This window comes from Scomber japonicus, chromosome 5 (genome assembly GCF_027409825.1).
Source record: "Scomber japonicus isolate fScoJap1 chromosome 5, fScoJap1.pri, whole genome shotgun sequence".
In the NCBI taxonomy this organism is placed as follows: Eukaryota; Metazoa; Chordata; class Actinopteri; order Scombriformes; family Scombridae; genus Scomber; species Scomber japonicus.
Window position 1 is genome coordinate 3,154,789 of NC_070582.1, and position 19,713 is coordinate 3,174,501.

Genomic DNA, 19,713 nt, shown 5'->3' on the forward strand with positions numbered 1-19,713 from the left:
GGAAGGACGGAGGAAATAAGGAACGAGGGAGGGAGAAAGGACAAGAGGAAGGGAAGAAAGAAGGCAGGGAGGAAGGAAAGGAAGGAATGAAGGAAGGAAGGAAGGAATGAAGGAAGGAAGGAAGGAAGGAAGGAAGGAAGGAAGGAAGGAAGGAAGGAAGGAAGGATATTTTGGGTTAATAAACGTCTTTGTGAGCAGATGTTTCCTTCAATCTAATAAAATGAAAATGAATTCAATTTGAAAAATAACTTTTAAAAACTAAAAATCCTCCCAGAAATAATCTTCTATATTTAATTCACAGATTTTAACAGGAACTACTTTTATAATTCAAATGTAATTTTTAAATTATGAGAAAGGAGTTAAGGAAGGAAGGAAGGAAGGAAGGAAGGAATGAAGGAAGGTAGGAGGGAGGGAGGGAAGGAAGGAAGGTAGGAGGGAGGGAGGGAAGGAAGGAAGGTAGGATGGAAGGGGGGAAAAAGGAAGGAAAGGAGGGTGGAAGGAGGGAGGGAGGCAAGGAAGGAAGGAAGGAAGGAAGGAAGGAGGGAGGGAGTAAAGAAGGAATGAGGGAGGGAGGAAAGGAAGGAAGAAAGGAAGGAGGAAGGAAGGAAGGAAGGAAGGAAGGAATGAAGGAAGAGAGAAGGAAGGAAGGAAGGAAAGAAGGAAGAGAGAAGGAAGGAAGGAAGGAAAGAAGGAAGGAAGGAAGGAAGGGAGGAAAGAAGGAACAGTCTAAACAGACGGGGTCATTTAGAAATCTGAAACCTGGACAGACGAGACTAAAACTATCTCGACCGCTAATTTAAAACTAAAAAAGGAAGGTGAGAAAATATGTCTTTTATTTTGAAATTAGGATGAACTCTTTTATTTTGAAATTAGGAAGAACTCTTTACTCTCTTAATTAAAAAAAACGGAGAGCGGAGAGTTTTTCTTATCGAGTTGAAATCAGTCGGAGCAGCTCATCCTTCCTAATATACAATCTGTGCTTTCTGGTTTTTTACACCTTTAAGTTTTATTTTGGCGGGAAACCTAAATCTGTATCATTCCTCCTTCCTCCTCACATCGTCTCCGTTTCACCGCTGCAGTTATCCCGCGTTTTCTCGACTGTTTGAATCGGGATGTCGAGATCAACCGGGCGGCGAAGACACAAAGACTCTCCTCCGTCTTCAGCGTGAGGAAGAGGAAGAGGAAGAGGAAGAGGAAGAGGAAGAGGAAGAGGAAGTGGAGGGGTGTGAAGCTCAGACGACTCCTCTAACTCTCCGTTCAGACGGTCCGACTCGAGAGAAGTGGAGTGATTAGTCGAGGCGAGACAGTTAGTGATGTCATCGTCTTCGTCATCGTCATCGTCGTCTGTGTCTCGAGGCGTCTGGTCGCTCTCTTTCGGGGCGAGTTCGGGGAGTTCGGAGGGGTCGGGGAGTTCGGAGGGGTCGGGGAGTTCGGAGGGGTCGGAGGGTTCGGAGGGTTCGGAGGGTTCGGGGGTTAGGTGTGTGCGCTCCGCTGGGTGTTCTCCAGAGTCGAGTGTGTGGCAGCGACCGAGGGGCCGCTCCCTCAGACGAGGCCCAGCAGAGAGGCTTCCTGACGGGTTGCAGACCTCCACCGTCTCCCCTCGTCTGAGCCGCCTCCGATCGGGATTCACCTTAAACACATTAAATAGGTCATAAATGTATTTCTAAAAAAGGTGTAAACAGCATTTCAACCATTTAGATTTGAATTGTGGAGCTAGGCTTCACAAACTGTGTTTCAACATTTCTGTGTTCAGGATTTAGTGATTAGCATAAACCCGCCCCTGCTGCTGTAGAGGTATAAATACATTCAGCACACACTACTACTACTACAGTCTACAGTTAGCCAGTTAACTGAGAGCTAGCAGCTGAGTTAGCCGCCGAGCTAGCAGCTGAGTTAGCCGCCGAGCTAGCAGCTGAGTTAGCCGCCGAGCTAGCAGCTGAGTTAGCCGCCGAGCTAGTAGCTGAGCTAGCAGCCGAGCTAGCAGCCGAGCTAGCAGCAGAAAGCTCTCAGGCGTAGCGTCCATGTTTCTGGTAGAGGTGGTGACTTTGATTGACAGGTGACACTTGGTAGGGGGCGGGGCTTCAGCGTTTGGGAGCAGAGAAAGAGGCTGATTTTTACACAACTTTGAAGCCTAATTTCATATATTTGGTGATTTTTTTAATCATTCAAATTTGGCAGGGTGGTTAACAACACACTTTAATGTGGTATGTCATTACTCTTATAGTTATATATCAGATAGAAACTCACCTGGTTCATGTTTGGTGAAGTTCTGGGAGCCGGACCAGACGACCCTCTCTTCATCTGCTGAATCCTGAAGCAAAGCAGGAAAGAAAACACTTTTAATATAATTACTTAATAATATAAAATAAGAAGATGTATGGATTATATTTTATATCTTTACCTGCTGATGGACTGAGCCAGTTTCTGTCTCCTGCCGTTAGCGTGATCCTGCAGCCGCAGACGCTGCACGAAGGAATGAGCTGAAACACAAAACAAGACATGAATTCATTAACCCTCCTGCTGTCCTCCAGTCAAGGAAGGAAGGAAAGGAGGAAAGGAGGAAGAAGGAAGGAGAGGAGGAAGGAAAGGAGGGAGGGAGGAAAGGAGAAAATGATGGAGGAGGGAAGGGAGGAAGAAGGAAGGAAAGGAGGGAGGGAGGAAGGAAGGAAATGATGGAGGAAGGGAGGTAGGAAAGGAAAGAAGGAAGGGAGGAAGGAAGGAAATGAGGGAGGGAGGAAAGGATGGAGGAAGGAAGAGAGAAAAGGATGAAGGAAGGAAGAGTGGAAAGGATGGAGGGGAGGTAGAAAGGGAAAGAGGAAGGAGGGGAGGAAGGAAAGGAGGGAGGAAGGAAAGGATGGACGGAGGAAAGAAGGGAGGGAGGTAGGAGGAAGGAAGGAAAGAAGGACAGAGGAAAGAAGGAAGGGAGGAAGGTAGGAGGGAAGAGAGGAAAGGATGGAGGAAGGGAGGGAGGGAGGAAAGGAAAAAAGGAAGGGAGGAAAGAAGGAAGGAGGGAGGGAGGTAGAAAGGGAAAGAGGAAGGAGGGGAGGAAGGAAAGGAGGGAGGAAGGAAAGGATGGACGGAGGAAGGAAGGGAGGAAGGAAAGAAAGAAGGGAGGAAGGAAAGGCAAGAAAGAAGGGAGAAAGGAGGGACAGAGGAAAGAAGGAAGGGAGGAAGGTTGGGGGGAGGAAAGAAAGAGAGAAGGAGGGAGGAAGGGAAAGAAGGGAGGAAGGTAGGAAAGGAGGGAGGAAGGAAGGGAGGAAAGGATGGAGGAAGGAAGGGAGGAAAGGATGGAGGAAGGAAGGAAGGAAAGGAAAGGAAAGAAGGGAGGAAGGTAGGAGGAAGGAATGAAGGAAGGAACAGTCAAAACAGACGGGGTCAATTTGACCCGGGAGGACGACAGGAAGGTTAAATAGTGACTTTGGGAACAGAGAGGAGGGAGGAAGGAAAGGAAAGAAGGAAGGGAGGAAGGAAAGGAGGGAGGAAGGAAGAAGGTGTGTGTGTTCTGTTACCCAGAGCTCCTTTGGGAACAGAGAGGAGTTTGATTGGTTCAGCGTCCGGAGAAAGACCCGACGCTTTCTGCAGAGCTCTCAGGATCTCCGTGTTCTGGACAGGAAACAGGAAACAGGAAACAGGAAGTTCATTAGTTTCCTGTTATCATAAAAAACTGATTAAAGAGTCAAACACTCATAAATATATATTATTACTGGAGGAAGGAAGGAAGGAAGGAAGGAAGGAAGGAAGGATGGAGAGAAGGAAGGAAGGAAATAGGGAAGAAAGGAAGGAAGCAAGGAGAAGAAGGATGGAAGGAAGGAAGGAAAGAGGGAAGGAAGGAAGGACGGAAGGAAAGATGGAAGGAAGGAGGGACGGACAGAAGGAAGGAAGGAAGGAAGGAAGGAAGGAATGTCCTCATGTTGACCCCCGGGCCTCATGTTGACCCCCCTGCTGTAGAGTGTACCTTTCCTCCCAGCTCGTAGGCGCAGTCGAGCGGCGTTCTCTGCCTCTTGTTCCTGAGTCCAGGTGAAGCTCCGCCCCTCAGCAGCAGCTCCACCAATCCCTGCTGTCCTCCCCGAACCGCCTCATGAAGCGCCGTGTTCCCCCACGTTCACCAGGGCGTTACTCTACACACACACACACCACACACAGAGACACACACACACACACACACAGACACACACACACACACACAGAGACACACACCACACACACACACAGAGACAGACACACACACACACACAGATATACACACACATCACACCCACACACACACAACACACACATATACACACACAGAGACACACACACACACACACACACACACGCATATACACACACAGACACACACACACACACACACACACACACAGAGAGAGACACACACACACAGAGAGAGACACACACACAGACACACAGAGACACACACAGAGAGACACACAGAGAGACACACACAGAGAGACACGACACACAGAGAGAGAGAGAGAGACACACACAACACACACACACACACACACACCACACACACACACACACACACAGAGATGCACACACACACAGACACACACACAGGACACACCACACACACACACACACACACACACACACACACACACAGAGAGAGACACACACACACACACACACACAGAGACACACACACACACACACACACACACAGAGAGAGACACACACACAGAGAGAGAGACACAACACACACACACACACACACAGACACACACAGAGAGAGAGACACACACACACACACACACACACACACACACCACACACAGTCATGATTTTGTTATGAATATACTTATAGAAAACTACTTCCTGTCTCTCTCTGTGTGTGCGTGTATATAAATCTGTGTGTGTGTGGTCTGTATCAGTGTGTGTGTGTATCTGTGTGTATATCTGTGTATATTATGTGTGGTATCTGTGTGTGTGTGTGCACACACATGTGTATGTATATCCCAATCTGTGTGTGTGTGCATGTGTGTATCTGTGTTTACCTGTAGCAGAGTGGTGGCCGTCTCCAGGTTTCCACGGAGACAGGCGTGTATCAGAGGTGTGGTTGCCGTAGTGATCCTTCTTATTGAGTTTTGCGTTGCACTCCAGCAGAAACCTCACCACCTGAAAACCACACACATACATACACACACACACACACACACACACACACACACACACACACACACACTTAAGATAATTAGATGACAGCAAATCCACATGGAAAGCATTTTTTAGAGGTGTTTTAACATTTTAAAATCTTTTCCACCTGCAATGCTGACTTTCTGCCACCAGGTGTCGCCACTGAGCTTCATAAATCATCAAATCTCTTTATAGTCATCACTGAACATGACACAATAATATAAGAGAGGAAGGAGGAGGAGAAGGAGAAGGAGGAGAAAGGAGGAGGAGGAGGAAGAAGGAGGAGGAGAAAGAGGAAGGAGGAGGACGAGGAAGAAGGAGAGAAGGAAGGGAGGGAGGAAGGACAAATGGAAGGAAGGAAGGAGGAGAGAGGAGGAGGAAGGAGAGAAGGAGGAGGGAGAGAAGGAGGGAGGGAGGAAGGACAGATGGAAGGAAGGAAGGAGGAGGAGAAGGAGGAAAGAGGAAGAAGGAGGAGAAGGAGGAAGAAGGAGGAAGAAGGAGGAGGAAGGAGGAGGAGTAGAAGGAGGAAGAAGGAGGTGAGGAGGAGAAGGAGGAGGAAGGAGGAAGAAGGAGGAGGGAAGGAGGAAGGAGGAAGGAGGAGGAAGGAGGAAGAAGGAGGAGGAAGGAGGAAGGAGGAGGAAGAAGGAGGAGGAAGAAGGAGGAGGAGGAGGAAGGAGAAGGAAGGAGGAGAAGGAAGGAGGAAGAAGGAGGAGGAAGAAGAAGGAGGAAGAAGGAGGAGGGAGAAGGAGGAGGAAGGAGGAGGAGGAAGAAGGAGGAAGGAGAGGAGGAAGGAGGGGGAGGAGGGAGGAGGAAGAAGGAGGAGGAAGGAGGTGGAAGGAGGAGGAAGGAGGAAGGAGGAGGAAGGAGGAGGAGGAAGGAGGAGCAAGAAGGAGAAGGAAGGAGGAGGAGGAAGAAGGAGGAGGAAGAAGAAGGAGGAAGAAGGAGGAGGAGTAGAAGGAGAAGAAGGAGGAGGAGGAGGGAGAAGTAGGAAGAAGGAGGAGGAGGAGAAGGAGAGGAAGGAGGAAGAAGAAGGAGGAGGAGGAGAAGGAGGAAGAGGAAGAAGGAGGAGGAAGGAGAAGGAAGGAGGAGGAAGGAGGAAGAAGGAGGAGGAAGGAGAAGGAAGGAGGAAGAAGGAGGAGGAGGAAGAAGGAGAAGGAAGGAGGAAGAAGGAGGAGGAGGAAGACAGGAGGAAGAAGGAGGAGGAAAAGAGGACGAAGGAGGAGGGGAGAAGGAGGAGGAAGGAGGAAGGAGGAGGAAGGAGGAGGAGGAAGGAGGAGAAAGAGGAAGAAGGAGGAGGAAGGAGAAGGAAGGAGGAAGAAGGAGGAGGAGGAGGAAGAAGGAGGAAGAAGGAGGAGGAAGAAGGATGAAGGAGGAAGAAGGAGGAAGAAGGAAGAGGAGGAGAAGGAGGAAGAAGGAGGAGGAGGGGGAGAAGGAGGAGGAGGAGGAAGAAAGAGGAAGAAGGAGGAGGAAGAAGGATGAGGAGGAAGGAGAAGGAAGGAGGAGGAGGGAGGAGAAGGAAGGAGGAAGAAGGAGGAGGAGGAGGAAGAAGGAGGAAGAAGGAGGAGGGAAGAGGAGGAAGGAGGAGGAAGGAGGAGGCAGAAGGAGGAGGAAGAAGGAGAAGGAAGGAGGAAGGAGGAGGAGGAAGAAGGAGGAAGAAGGAGGAGGAAAGAGGAGGAAGGAGGAGGAGGAGAAGGAGGAAGAAGGAGGAGGAGGAGGAAGAAGGAGGAAGAAGGAAAGAAGGAAGGGAGGTAGGAGGAAGGAAGGAAAGAAAGACAGAGGGAAGAAGGAGGGGAGGAAGGTAGGGGGGAGGAAAGAAAGAGAGAAGGAAAGGAGGGAGGAATGAAGGGAGGAAAGGAAAGAAGGAAGGGAGGTAGAAGGAAGGAAGGAAAGAAGGACAGAGGAAAGAAGGAAGGGAGGAAGGTCGGGGAGAGGAAAGAAAGAGAGAAGGAAAGGAGGGAGGAAGGAAGGATATATATTGATATTTGATTCTGTCTGGTATCAACGTTGAACTCTTCCGTCCTGACTTCCTGCTCTGCTCCTTTCACTTCCTGCTCTGCTCCTCTCACTTCCTGTTCTACTCCTCTCAATTCCTGTTCTGCTCCTCTCACTTCCTGTTCTGCTCCTCTCACTTCCTGTTCTGCTCCTCTCACCTGTATGTGGCTGTTCTGGCAGGCCAGGTGAAGCGGCGTGGCGTTCTGGTTGGTGCGGGCGTTGACGTTGGCTCCGTGGCGGATCAGCAGGGCGACCAGCGCCGAGTGTCCGTGCAGCGCGGCCACGTGGAGCGGAGAGAAACCTTCAGAGTTACAGCTGTTCACGCCGAGAGCTCCGGCCTGAAGGACGGACAGCTGGAGGAGACAAAGAGGAGGAGACAAAGAGGAGAGAGAGAGTCAGAGAGAGAGAGAGAGCAACCTTTTTTACCTTAGAGCTGTAAAAGTGGCCTCTATTAGAGACTTTACGGTACCTTCTGAGCCTCTATTAGAGACTTTACGATACCTTCTGGACCTCTATTAGAGACTTTACGGTACCTTCTGGGACTCTATTAGAGACTTAACGTACCTTCTGGGTCTCTATTAGAGACTTTACAGTACCTTATGGACCTCTATTAGAGACTTTACAGTACCCTCTTGGCCTCTATTTGAGACTTTACGGTATCTTCTGGGCCTCTATTAGAGACTTTACGGTACCTTCTGGTCTGGGCCTCTATTAGAGACTTTACGGTACCTTCTGAGCCTTTATTAGAGACTATACGGTATCTTCTGAGCCTCTATTAGAGACTTTACGGTACCTTATGGGCCTCTATTAGAGACTTTACGGTACCTTCTGGACCTCTATTAGAGACTTTACGGTACCTTCTGGGCCTCTATTAGAGACTTTACAGTACCTTATGGACCTCTATTAGAGACTTTACAGTACCCTCTTGGCCTCTATTTGAGACTTTACGGTATCTTCTGGGCCTCTATTAGAGACTTTACGGTACCTTCTGGTCTGGGCCTCCATTAGAGACTTTACAGTACCTTCTGGTCTGGGCCTCTATTAGAGACTATACGGTACCTTCTCAGCCTCTATTAGAGACTTTACGGTACCTTATGGGCCTCTATTAGAGACTTTACGGTACCTTATGGGCCTCTATTAGAGACTTAACGTACCTTCTGGGCCTCTATTAGAGACTTTACAGTATCTTCTGGGCCTCTATTAGAGACTTTACGGTACCTTCTGGTCTGGGCCTCTATTAGAGACTTTATGGTACCTTCTGGTCTGGGCCTCTATTAGAGACTTTACGGTACCTTCTGAGCCTCTATTAGAGACTATACGGTACCTTCTGAGCCTCTATTAGAGACTTTACGGTACCTTATGGGCCTCTATTAGAGACTTTACGGTACCTTATGGGCCTCTATTAGAGACTTTACGGTACCTTCTGGACCTCTATTAGAGACTTTACGGTACCTTCTTCCGGACCTCTATTAGAGACTTTACGGTACCTTCTGAGTGGGAGCACAGTTGGGACACTGACACAGCGGATGGCAGAGCAGAGCCTCGGACCGGATATCTCCTTCATCATCCTCCTCATCCTCATCCATCCACTCCAACAGGTAACGCACCTGAAGAAACAACACACACACACACACACACACACACACAGCTCTGATTAATGAGTTCACTTTCTCCTCCTTTTTAAGATGTTCAGATAGATGAAATGTTTGTTCTCACCATCTCCACGTCACCGTCTGCCACAGCTCGCAGCAGCTTCTCCACCTGTCAATCACACAAACAGGGACAGCGTCAGTCGCCATGGAAACAGCAGCAACAGCCTACTGCTACTAAAGCTTCTTCTTCTGCAGTTTAATTACATACATCAGCAGCATTAAAACCACAGAAGATCGGAGGGGCATATCACATAAGGAGCTCAGGACTACTGGTTTTTATACACTGCTATACTTGTACTATTAATACTACTACTTTTATTTTGAAAAGTATTTCCTGTACTGTATCAGCTCGTTGTCAGTCAGTTACCTCTCTGTGTCGAACCCGCTCTGCCTCCGGTTTGGCCTCGGAGCTCAGAGAGGAAGTGCTGGAGACGGAGGAGCGACGGCTGCTGCAGTCTGAAGCCTGAGGGGAGCGACTGGGAGACTGAGAGGAAGAGGAGGAGGGGGAGGAAGAGGAGGAATAAGAGGAGGAGGAGGAGGAGGAGGAGGAGGAAGAGGAAGAAGGAGGAAGAGGAAGAGGAAGAAGAGGAAGGAGGAGGAGGTAGAGGAGGAGGAAGAAGGAGGAGGAAGGAGAAGGAAGGAGGAGGAAGGAAGACAGAGGGAGGAGGAAGGAGGCGGAAGGAGGAGGAGGAGGAGGAGGAAGGAGGAAGAGGAGGAGGAGGAAGGAGGAAGAGGAGGACGAGGAGGAGAAGAAGGAGGATGGAGGGGAGGAGGAAGGAGAAGGAAGGAGGAGGAAGAAGGAAGAAGAAGGAGGAGGAGGAGGAAGGAGGAGGAAGAAGAGGAGGAGGAGGGAGGAGGAAGGAGGAGGAAGAAGGAGGAGGAGCAGGAGGAGGAGGAGGAGGAAGGAAGGAGGAGGATAACATTTAATTCTAAATGTTATGTTGTTGATCATCTTTGCATATCTGCTGTAGTGTCTGTGACCTTTGACCCCTGTCGTAGGTCTCTGTGACCTTTGACCCCTGTCGTAGGTCTCTGTGACCTTTGACCCCTGTCGTAGGTCTCTGTGACCTATGACCCCTGTCGTAGGTTTCTGTGATAAAAACATGAGATCAGACTCACGTCGACTCCGCTGCCTCTTCTCTGTCGGCCGTTCTGAGTCGACTGCAACAACATGAGGATCTAAAAGAAACCAGAAGACACTTGAACGCACCGCAGATATGATTTACACAAGCACAGGAAGTTATGGAGATACACACACTAAGAATTAATATTTAAAATAGATAATTCATTTAAATTTTAATCACTTTAAATCCAGTCCCAGGTACTTCCTCGTGATGAGACCTACTGCTTTCCAAATTATAACTCTAAGGAGATTATAACCTGGTAGAATATCTCTTTAAACTCAGAGATAGGAAGCAGAGTGTTAGTGACCATAAATGGAAAAAGGAAGACTCATAAAATCACCAAAATAAAACAGGATATGATGTCACTGTTCGACAGGTGAGGCTGAAGCACACTTTCTACACTAACCACTGACCCAAAAATCTACTTTTGCTCAATCAGGGAAACGTCTTCTGTCCCTAATTGCAGAAGCCGACTGCCATGAACTGGTTTCTAATAAGTCTGAAATTTGTCCCCAAAAGTAGCCAAAGACACACACACACACACACACACACACACACACACACACACACACACACACACACACACACAGACAGACAGACAGACAGACAGACAGACAGACAGACAGACACACACACAGACGCACACACACAGACGCACACACAGACAGACAGACAGACACACACAGAGACACAGACACACACACACACACATACACACAGACAAAGACAGACACACACACACACACATACACACAGAGAGACAGACACACAGACACACACACAGACAGACAGACAGACACACACACAGACACACACACACAGACGCACACACAGACACACACACACACACAGACACACAAAGACCAAAGACACACAGAGACAGACAGACAGACACACACACACACACACACAGACAGACAGACACACACACACACAGACACACAGACAGACAGACAGACAGACACACACACACACACACACACACAAAGACACACACACACAGACACACACACAGACACACACACACACACACACACACACACACACACACACACACACACACACACACAGACAGACAGACAGACAGACACACACACACACACATACACACACAGACACACACACAGACACACACACACACACACACACACAGACAGACAGACAGACAGACAGACAGACAGACAGACAGACAGACAGACAGACACACACACACACAGACAGACAGACAGACACACAGACACACACACACATACACACACAGACACACACACAGACACACACACACACACACACAGACAGACAGACAGACAGACAGACAGACAGACAGACAGACAGACACACACACACACACACACACACACAGACACACACACACACACACACATACACACACACACACACACACACACACACACACACACACACACACACACAGACAGACACACACACAGACACACACACACACACACACACACACAGACACACACACACACACACACATACACACACACACACACACACACACACATACACACACACACACACACACACACACACACACACACACACAAAATCTTAATCTTTCTTTTTTTAAACTTTCCTTTTAATAATCTCACTTTTCTCTTTTTTCTTATATTAAATGTAACGTTCACACCGAGAGAGGACCTAGATTAAAATTTGAAACATGCGTCACATTTTGAGACAGTACTGTATGAATCCTGCGTTAGAGGATCAGTCCACTCCGTTCCCACGGTGACCCAAATAAACCCCCCCCCCCGCCCCATTAGATCAGCTGATCAGATTAACTACAGAGCTCTGAAACATGAAAACTATGTCAGCTCAGAGCTAAGACTTCTTTTTCTTTCTTTTAACCCTTTATTGTAAATATCCCAAAATATCCTTCCTTCCTTCCTTCCTTCCTTTCCTTCCTCCCTGCCTTCTTTCTTCCCTTCCTCTTTTCCTTTCTCCCTCCTTTCCTTCCTTCTCCCTCCCTCCTTTCCTTGCTTCCCTCTTTCCCTCCTTCCTCCCTCCTTTCCTTCCTCCCTCCTTTTCTTCCTTCTTCCTTCCTCCCCTCCTTCCTTCCTTCCTTCCTTCCTTCCCTCTTTCCCTCCCTCCCACCCCCCCTCCTTTCCTTCCTTCCTTCCCCCTCCCTCCTTTCCTTCCTTCCCTCTTTCCCTCCTTCCTCCCTCCTTTCCTTCCTTCCTCCTTTTCTTCCTCCCTCCTCTCTCCTTTCCTTCTTTCTTCCTTCCTCCCTCCTTTCCTTCCTTCCCTCCTTTTCTTCCTTCCTTCGTCCTTTCCTTTCCATCCTTCCTCCTTGCCTCCTCCCATCCATTCATCCTTCCTCCCCCCCCCCCTTCTTCTTTCCTTCGTCCCTCCTTTCTTTCCTTCCTTCCTCCTTTCTTTCCTTCCTTCCTCCCTGCCTCCTTTCCTTTCCTCCTTGACAACATGTCTGAGTATTTAGTGTTTCCTCCTCTCTCACCTTGGAGTTGAGTGCACACTGCAGAGCGGAGTCTTTGTTCTTGTTGTTGATGGCGGTGTTGGCTCCGTCCTCCATCCTTTCCTTCCTTCCCTCTTTCCCTCCCTCCTTTCTTTCCTTCTTTCTTCCTCCCTTCCACCTTTCCTTCCTTCCCTCTTTCCCTCCTTCCTTCCTCCTCCCTCCTTTCCTTCTTTCTTCCTTCCTCCTTCCCTCTTTTCCCTCCTTCCTCCCTCCCTCCTTTCCTTCCCTGTGTGAGTATTTAGTGTTTCCTCCTCTCTCACCTTGGAGTTGAGAGCACACTGCAGGGCGGAGTCTTTGTTCTTGTTGATGATGGCGGTGTTGGCTCCGTTCTCCAGCAGCACCTGGATGATTCCCTCGTAGCCCCAGCGAGCCGCCATGTGCAGCGCCGTGTCGCCTTTATCGTTCTGCAGGTCCAGGCGGCACGTTTGCAGGTCGTAGTAAACCAGAGCTTTCACACACTGAGACACAAACAGGACATCATCAGGTTACACTTCCTGTCGGCCTCACGGGTCACATTGACCCCGTCTGTTTTGACTGTTCCTTCCTTCCTTCCTTCCTTCCTTCCTTCCTTCCTTCCTTCCATCTTTCCTTCTATCTTTCCTCCCTTCCTTCTGTCCTTCCTTCCCCCCTCTCTCCTTCTCTCTTTCTTTTCTACCCATTACCTTCCTTCTTTCCTCTGTCCTTCCTTCCTCCCTCCCTCCCTTCATTCTTTCCTTCATTCCTTCTGTCCTTCCTTCCTTCCTCCCTCCTTCTCTCTTTCTTTCCTACTCATTACCTTCCTTCTTTCCACTGTCCTTCTTTCCTTCCTTCCTTTCCTGCCTTCCTCTTTTCCTTCTTTCCTTCCTTCTTTCCTCCCTTCCTCCCTTCCTTCCTCTGTTCCTTCCTTCCTCCCTCCCTCCCTCCTTCTCTCTCCTTCTTCTATTTCCTACCCATTACCTTCCTTCTTTCCTCTGTCCTTCTTTCCTTCCTTCCTTTCCTCTTTTCCTTCCTCCCTCCCTCCCTCCCTCCCTCCCTCCCTTCTTTCCTCCCTTCCTTCTGTCCTTCCTTCCTTCCTCTGTTCCGTCCTTCCTCCCTCCCTCCTTCTTTCCTACCCATTACCTTCCTTCTTTCCTGTCCTTCTTTCCTTCCTCCCTTTCCTCCCTTCCTCTTTTCCTCCCTTCCTCTTTTCCTTCCTCCCTCCCTCCTTCTCTCTCCCTTTTCTCTTTCCTACCCATTACCTTCCTTCTTTCCTTCCTTCCTTCCTTCCTCCCTCCCTCCCTCCCTTCCTCTGATGACACTGTGGCTGAGCTGGTTTCCTCTGAAGGAAGGAAGGAAGGAAGGATGGATGGATGGATGAAGGAAGGTAGGAAAGGAAAGGAGGATTGATAATAAAAGTGAGAGTGAGAGTTTAACTTACGTCCTCGTGTCCGTACATGCAGGCCAGGTGCAGAGGAGTGTTGCCGTTGTTGTCCTGAGCGTCTGTGTTTGCTTTGTAGTGAAGCAGCAGCAGCTAGACGACAGGAAACACACTAAATACATTAATATGCAGGTTTTACTCACGATAGCGTAAAGTTATAATATTATAGTGTTGATGCAATACGTTACGATTAAATAAAGATAAGATACGATAAAATAAGATGTGATGCAATAACATAAGATACGATACGATAATATACGATAATATAAGATACGATAATATGAGATAAGATATGATAAGATATGATACGATAAGATACGATAATATAAGACAAGATACCATAATATACGATAATATAAGATACGATAACATAAGACAAGATACCATAATATACGATAATATAAGATACGATAATATAAAATACGATAATATAAGATACGATAAGATAAGATAACATAAGATACGATAATATAAGATACGATAAGATACGATAATATAAGATAAGATAACATAAGATACGATAATATAAGATACGATAAGACACGATAATATAAGATACGATAAGACACGATAATATAAGATACGATAATATACGATACGATAAGATACGATAATATAAAATAAGATAAGATACGATAAGATACGATAATATAAAATAATATACAATAAGATAAGATAATATAAGATACGATAACATAAGATATGATAATATACGATAATATAATACACGATAAGATACAATAATATAAGATACGATAACATAAGATACGATAATATATAAGACACGATAACATAAGATACGATAAGATAAGATACGATAATATACGATAAGATAGGATAATATAAGATACGTTAAGATAATATAAGATACGATAAAATACGATACAATAAGATACGATAAAATACGATACGATAATATACGATACGATAATATAAGATACGATAACATAAGATACGATAATATAAGATACGATAAGATACGATAATATAAGATACGATAATATAAGATACGATAAGATAATATACGATACGATAATATAAGATACGATAATATAAAATATGATAACATAAGATACGATAATATAAGATACGATAATATAAAATATGATAACATAAGATACGATAATATAAGATACGATAATATAAGATACGATAATATAAGATACGATAAGATACGATAATATAAGATACGATAATATAAGATACGATAATGTAAGATACGATAAGATAATATAAGATACAATAAGATACGATAATATAAGATACGATAATATAAGATACGATAAGATACGATAAGATAAGATACGATAAGATACGATAAGATACGATAATATAAGATACGATAATATAAGATACGATAATATACGATAATATAATATAAGATACGATAATATACGATAATATAAGATACGATAATATAAGATACGATAATGTAAGATACGATAAGATAATATAAGATACAATAAGATACGATAATATAAGATACGATAATATAAGATACGATAAGATACAATAAGATACGATAAGATACGATAATATAAGATACGATAAGATACGATAATATAAGATACGATAAGATACGATAATATACAATAAGATAAGATACGATAAGATACGATAATATAAGATACGATAACATAAGATACGATAATATACGATACGATAATATAAGATACGATAAGATACGATAAAATATGATAAGATACGATAATATACGATAATATAAGATACGATAAGATACGATAATATACAATACGATAATATAAGATAAGATACGATAATATAAGATAAGATACGATAAGATACGATAATATAAGATAAGATACGATAACATAAGATACGATAATATAAGATACGATAAAATACGATACGATAGATATTGTATAGATACAATAAGATATTACACGATAAGATGAAAGGTAAGATACGATATGATAACATACGATAAGATACTTTAAGATATCGTGTGTGTGTGTGTGTGTAGTGTATGTGTGTGTGTGTGTGTGTGTGTGTGTGTGTGTGTGTGTGTGTGTGTGTGTGTGTGTGTGTGTAGTTCCTCACCGTGACTCCCTGGTAGCCCTTCTGACAGGCCAGGTGCAGCGGAGTGAGAGCGTGGTAGTCTGTGGCGTTGACCGGTGCTCCTTTACACACCAGCAGGTCGATCAGCTGGGCCTGACCTGGAACACGAACACACACACACACATGCTTTATCTTCACATATAAAATCAGGGAGGCCAAAATGTCCCAAATGAACATCATACTGCATTGAAGAAGGCTTTAAACTAGCGATTGAGACCATAAACACATTTTGAAAACGTTTACTGAGGTTAGAAATCAAGTGAGAAGTTGGTGAATTCTCCATTGACTTGTATAGAGACGGTCGCCCCCTGGTGGCCTTTTGATAGAATGCAGCTCTAAGTTACTTCCGCGTTGGCTTCATTTCAGAGGACTGGAGCTCCCCCACCTGGTCGCTACATGTATAATCAGGGCTCCTCATTATCTAAATTAGCTCGTGTTAGCAGCTGCTCACCACAGACGGCGGCGACGTGCAGCGGCGTGTAACCTCGGTCGTCTCTGGAGAACGGTGTGACGATGGAGGGGTCGTTCAGCCGTCTGAAACAGGAAGTCAAACACACACACACACAAGCAGTAAATCACGGCTCAGCAGGTAAATTAAATAGACAGAGACACCTGCTGAATCTCAAAAGAGGAAACATCACAGGTGGTGTCAGTTACAGGAAGGAGAGCTCAGGGGAATACATGAAGAAGAAATGATGATTCTTAACAGTTAAAGGATGAGTTCATAGTTTTTTCCTCCAGTTCACAGTCATTTAAAAAGTCTCTGATCAGCAGATTATAGTTACTATGGTAACAGTGTGAGTTATTCATATCAAGTGATATCTGACACATTTACAGTCTGTATAGTATCGAATTCCTCCTTTTTTGGGGAGGGGAGGGGAGGGTGTAGTCTTTTGTTTGTTCTAGCGGGAAGTGAAAGTGCAAAAAAAAAGTTTCATGTTCCTGATTCGCCGCTCTGATGCAACAGAAAAAAGGAGAAAAAGGGGAAATGATGTCGAGTAGAAAAGAAAATAGAAGTCAGAAAGTTTCATGATAAAAAGACAAAGACGTGATGAAGCAGCTTCATCAGTGTGTTGTGTTTCTATGTGTGTATATGTGTGTGTGTGTGTGTGTGTGTGTGTGTATGTGTGTGTGTGTGTGTGTGTATATGTGTGTGTGTGCGTGTGTGTGTGTGTGTGTGTGCTGACCCAGACAGCTGGAGATCACACAGATCACAGGAGCAGAGCGGGTGACACATCCGAACGTCTTCGTCACTTTCTCCTTCGCTCAGCAGACGCTCCACCTCCGCCTCGTTCCCGTTTGCTATGTGCTGTATAACACACACACACACACACACACACACACACACACACACACACACACACACACACACACACACACACACACACACACACACACACACACACACACACACACACACACACACACACACACCTGTTTTAAACACATTTTCCACCTTCTAATCCTCTGTATCGTAACCCGAAAGTCTTTTTTTTTTTTCCTCATAAAATGTAAAACAGCTTTAATTACTCATCTCCTAATTGGGGATTGATTATGTAAGTAGCTAAATCATATGAACTGGATTTATAGAGTATATTTTGCTCTGCATGCAAACCTGGGATGAAGCCTGCAGACACTACTCAGGGCTGAAAATCTAAGAAAACTACAATTAATAAATCTGTTTCTTGATCTTGATTCTAACCCTAAACCTATCATGTCAGTGTCTAGTGGATGCATTGTACTGCAGAGTCATGCTTCAGTCTCCTGCAGAGTGATGCTTCAGTCTCCTGCAGCTCACCTCAAACAGACAGTGGATCGGCGTGGCGGCGCTCTGAGAAAGCAGACTCATCCTCTCTTTGAACAACGCTCGGTCGTTCAGCTCACCTGAACTCTGACGGGACAAAATAACAAGAACACAGGGTTAGGGTTAATACCATCAAACACTCTGAAAGCTGAAGAGATTAAACACCTCGACTAACTTTATGTTGGCATGTTTCTTTATAATGCACAATATAACTATCTTCCATGACAGGAAAATGTAATAATGATGCATTACAACCTGAACAGACGCTGTAGCCTACTGACTATTAATATTAAAGACCGTGTAAAGTGAATTCAGACATTTTCTTCTAAACACATTAAATAGGTCATAAATGTATTTCTAAAAAAGGTGTAAAAAGCATTTCAACCATTTAGATTTAAATTGTGGAGCTAGGCTTCACAAACTGTGTTTCAACATTTCTGTGTTCAGGATTTAGTGATTAGCATAAACCCGCCCCTGCTGCTGTAGAGGTAGAAATACATTCAGCACAGACTACTACTACTACAGTCTACAGTTAGCCAGTTAGCTGAGTTAGCCACCGAGTTAGCAGCTGAGGTAGCCGCCGAGCTAGCCACCGAGCTAGCAGCCGAGTTAGCCGCCGAGCTAGCCGCAGAAAGCTCTCAGACCTAGCGTCCATGTTTCAGGTAGAGGTGGTGACTTTGATTGACAGGTGACACTTGGTAGGGGGCGGGGCTTCAGCGTTTGGGAGCAGAGAAAGAGGCTGATTTTTACACAACTTTGAAGCCTAATTTCATATATTTGGCGATTTTTTTTAATCGTTCAAATTTGGCAGGGTGGTTAATAACACACTTTTCTGTAGTATGTCAAACTCAGAACACATATTTATTCTTACTTTACACGGACTTGTTCTTTTAAAAGAGCAAATGCATCATAGTACAGGTAAGTGCGTGTGTGTGTGTGTGTGTGTGTAAGACCCACGGAGTGTGTGTCCTGCAGCCTCCCCAGGTTAATATACTCCACAGCAGCTTCGAAGGTGCTCAGACAGTAGCTGAGCTCGTCTTTGCTGGAGTGACTGAAGCAGAAGTTCCTGATGTAGCTCAGGTTTGCCATCCTGATGAAAAACAACAAAATAAACCTTTAAATTAGGAGAGAGGGAACAGACAGGTATGTATATATATTAGGGCTGTCAGCGTTAACGTGTTAATCGCGATTAGATTAATGCAATCCATAACGCGTTAATTTTTTTCAATCGCATTTTAATGTTGCAAGCCTTTTTGTCCCTTCTACTCCCCCGTAGACGGCTCCTCTAGCTGTAGCGCTATGCTTTGAAGTGGCCTCCTGCAGTAAACCTACCGCGCTGATGGAAAGTAAGAGAGCTACTGGACTTTTGAACGGCTTGTTTAACTTTAAAACACTTCCAGACGCTTCAGTTGACAAGTCAAAAGTAAAATGCAACCTGTGTCAAACGGAGTTTAACTACCACCGGAGTACGTGGAGTTTGAGTTAGCACCTCCACGCTAAACACCCAGGTGCAGCCAAGCCAGCCTCAGCTCCACCAAAGGACCATTTTGGAGTGTGGGAGTCGCAGCAGAGCCGTGATTGATTCCCAGTTAAGACACTCTGGTAAGAAATGCTTTACATTATGGGCTTAAAACTGCCTTCAAATGTAAAATAACAGGATTTTAAACATGCAATTCAAAACGCGATTAACTATGGAAATTCTGCGATTAATCTAAATTAATCGTTAGACAGCCCTAATTTATATTATTAATTTAAGAATATAATATAGATGGATAGATGAAAATGTCAGAACAGAATTAGAGCATCAACACTGACTCATATAAAGAAATATTTGCTCCGTGTTTCATGACGCTAGCCGCTGAGTTTCTGATGTCTCCTTATTTTAGTTTGAACTGGAGGCGTTAGTCTGAGGTCAAGGTGAGATTTCCTCTGCACAGCACACACGCTGCATCACTTCCTGCCAGTGAACTATGATGCAGGATGTTTCTTGTTTACTAAATGCAAAACCTGAATACTACAAAGATTAGTAT

General features: G+C 45.4%; 1 protein-coding gene across 1 annotated transcript in view; it reads right to left on the reverse strand.

Annotated features, from left to right (window-relative positions):
- Positions 1-1,216: 1,216 nt before the first annotated feature.
- Positions 1,217-19,713, reverse strand: part of ankrd27 (ankyrin repeat domain 27 (VPS9 domain)) — a gene marked incomplete at its 3' end in the record, with an annotated part of 59,414 nt that continues 40,917 nt past the window's right edge. The window contains 20 exon segments of the mRNA XM_053319401.1: positions 1,217-1,630; positions 2,248-2,311; positions 2,402-2,480; positions 3,510-3,603; positions 3,956-4,097; positions 4,099-4,118; positions 5,001-5,060; positions 5,062-5,121; positions 7,290-7,484; positions 8,619-8,738; positions 8,848-8,892; positions 9,151-9,267; positions 9,903-9,962; positions 12,665-12,862; positions 13,801-13,893; positions 15,862-15,977; positions 16,331-16,413; positions 17,067-17,188; positions 17,678-17,770; positions 18,641-18,773. Of these exon segments, the coding sequence (XP_053175376.1) occupies positions 1,217-1,630; positions 2,248-2,311; positions 2,402-2,480; positions 3,510-3,603; positions 3,956-4,097; positions 4,099-4,118; positions 5,001-5,060; positions 5,062-5,121; positions 7,290-7,484; positions 8,619-8,738; positions 8,848-8,892; positions 9,151-9,267; positions 9,903-9,962; positions 12,665-12,862; positions 13,801-13,893; positions 15,862-15,977; positions 16,331-16,413; positions 17,067-17,188; positions 17,678-17,770; positions 18,641-18,773 (2,308 nt within the window).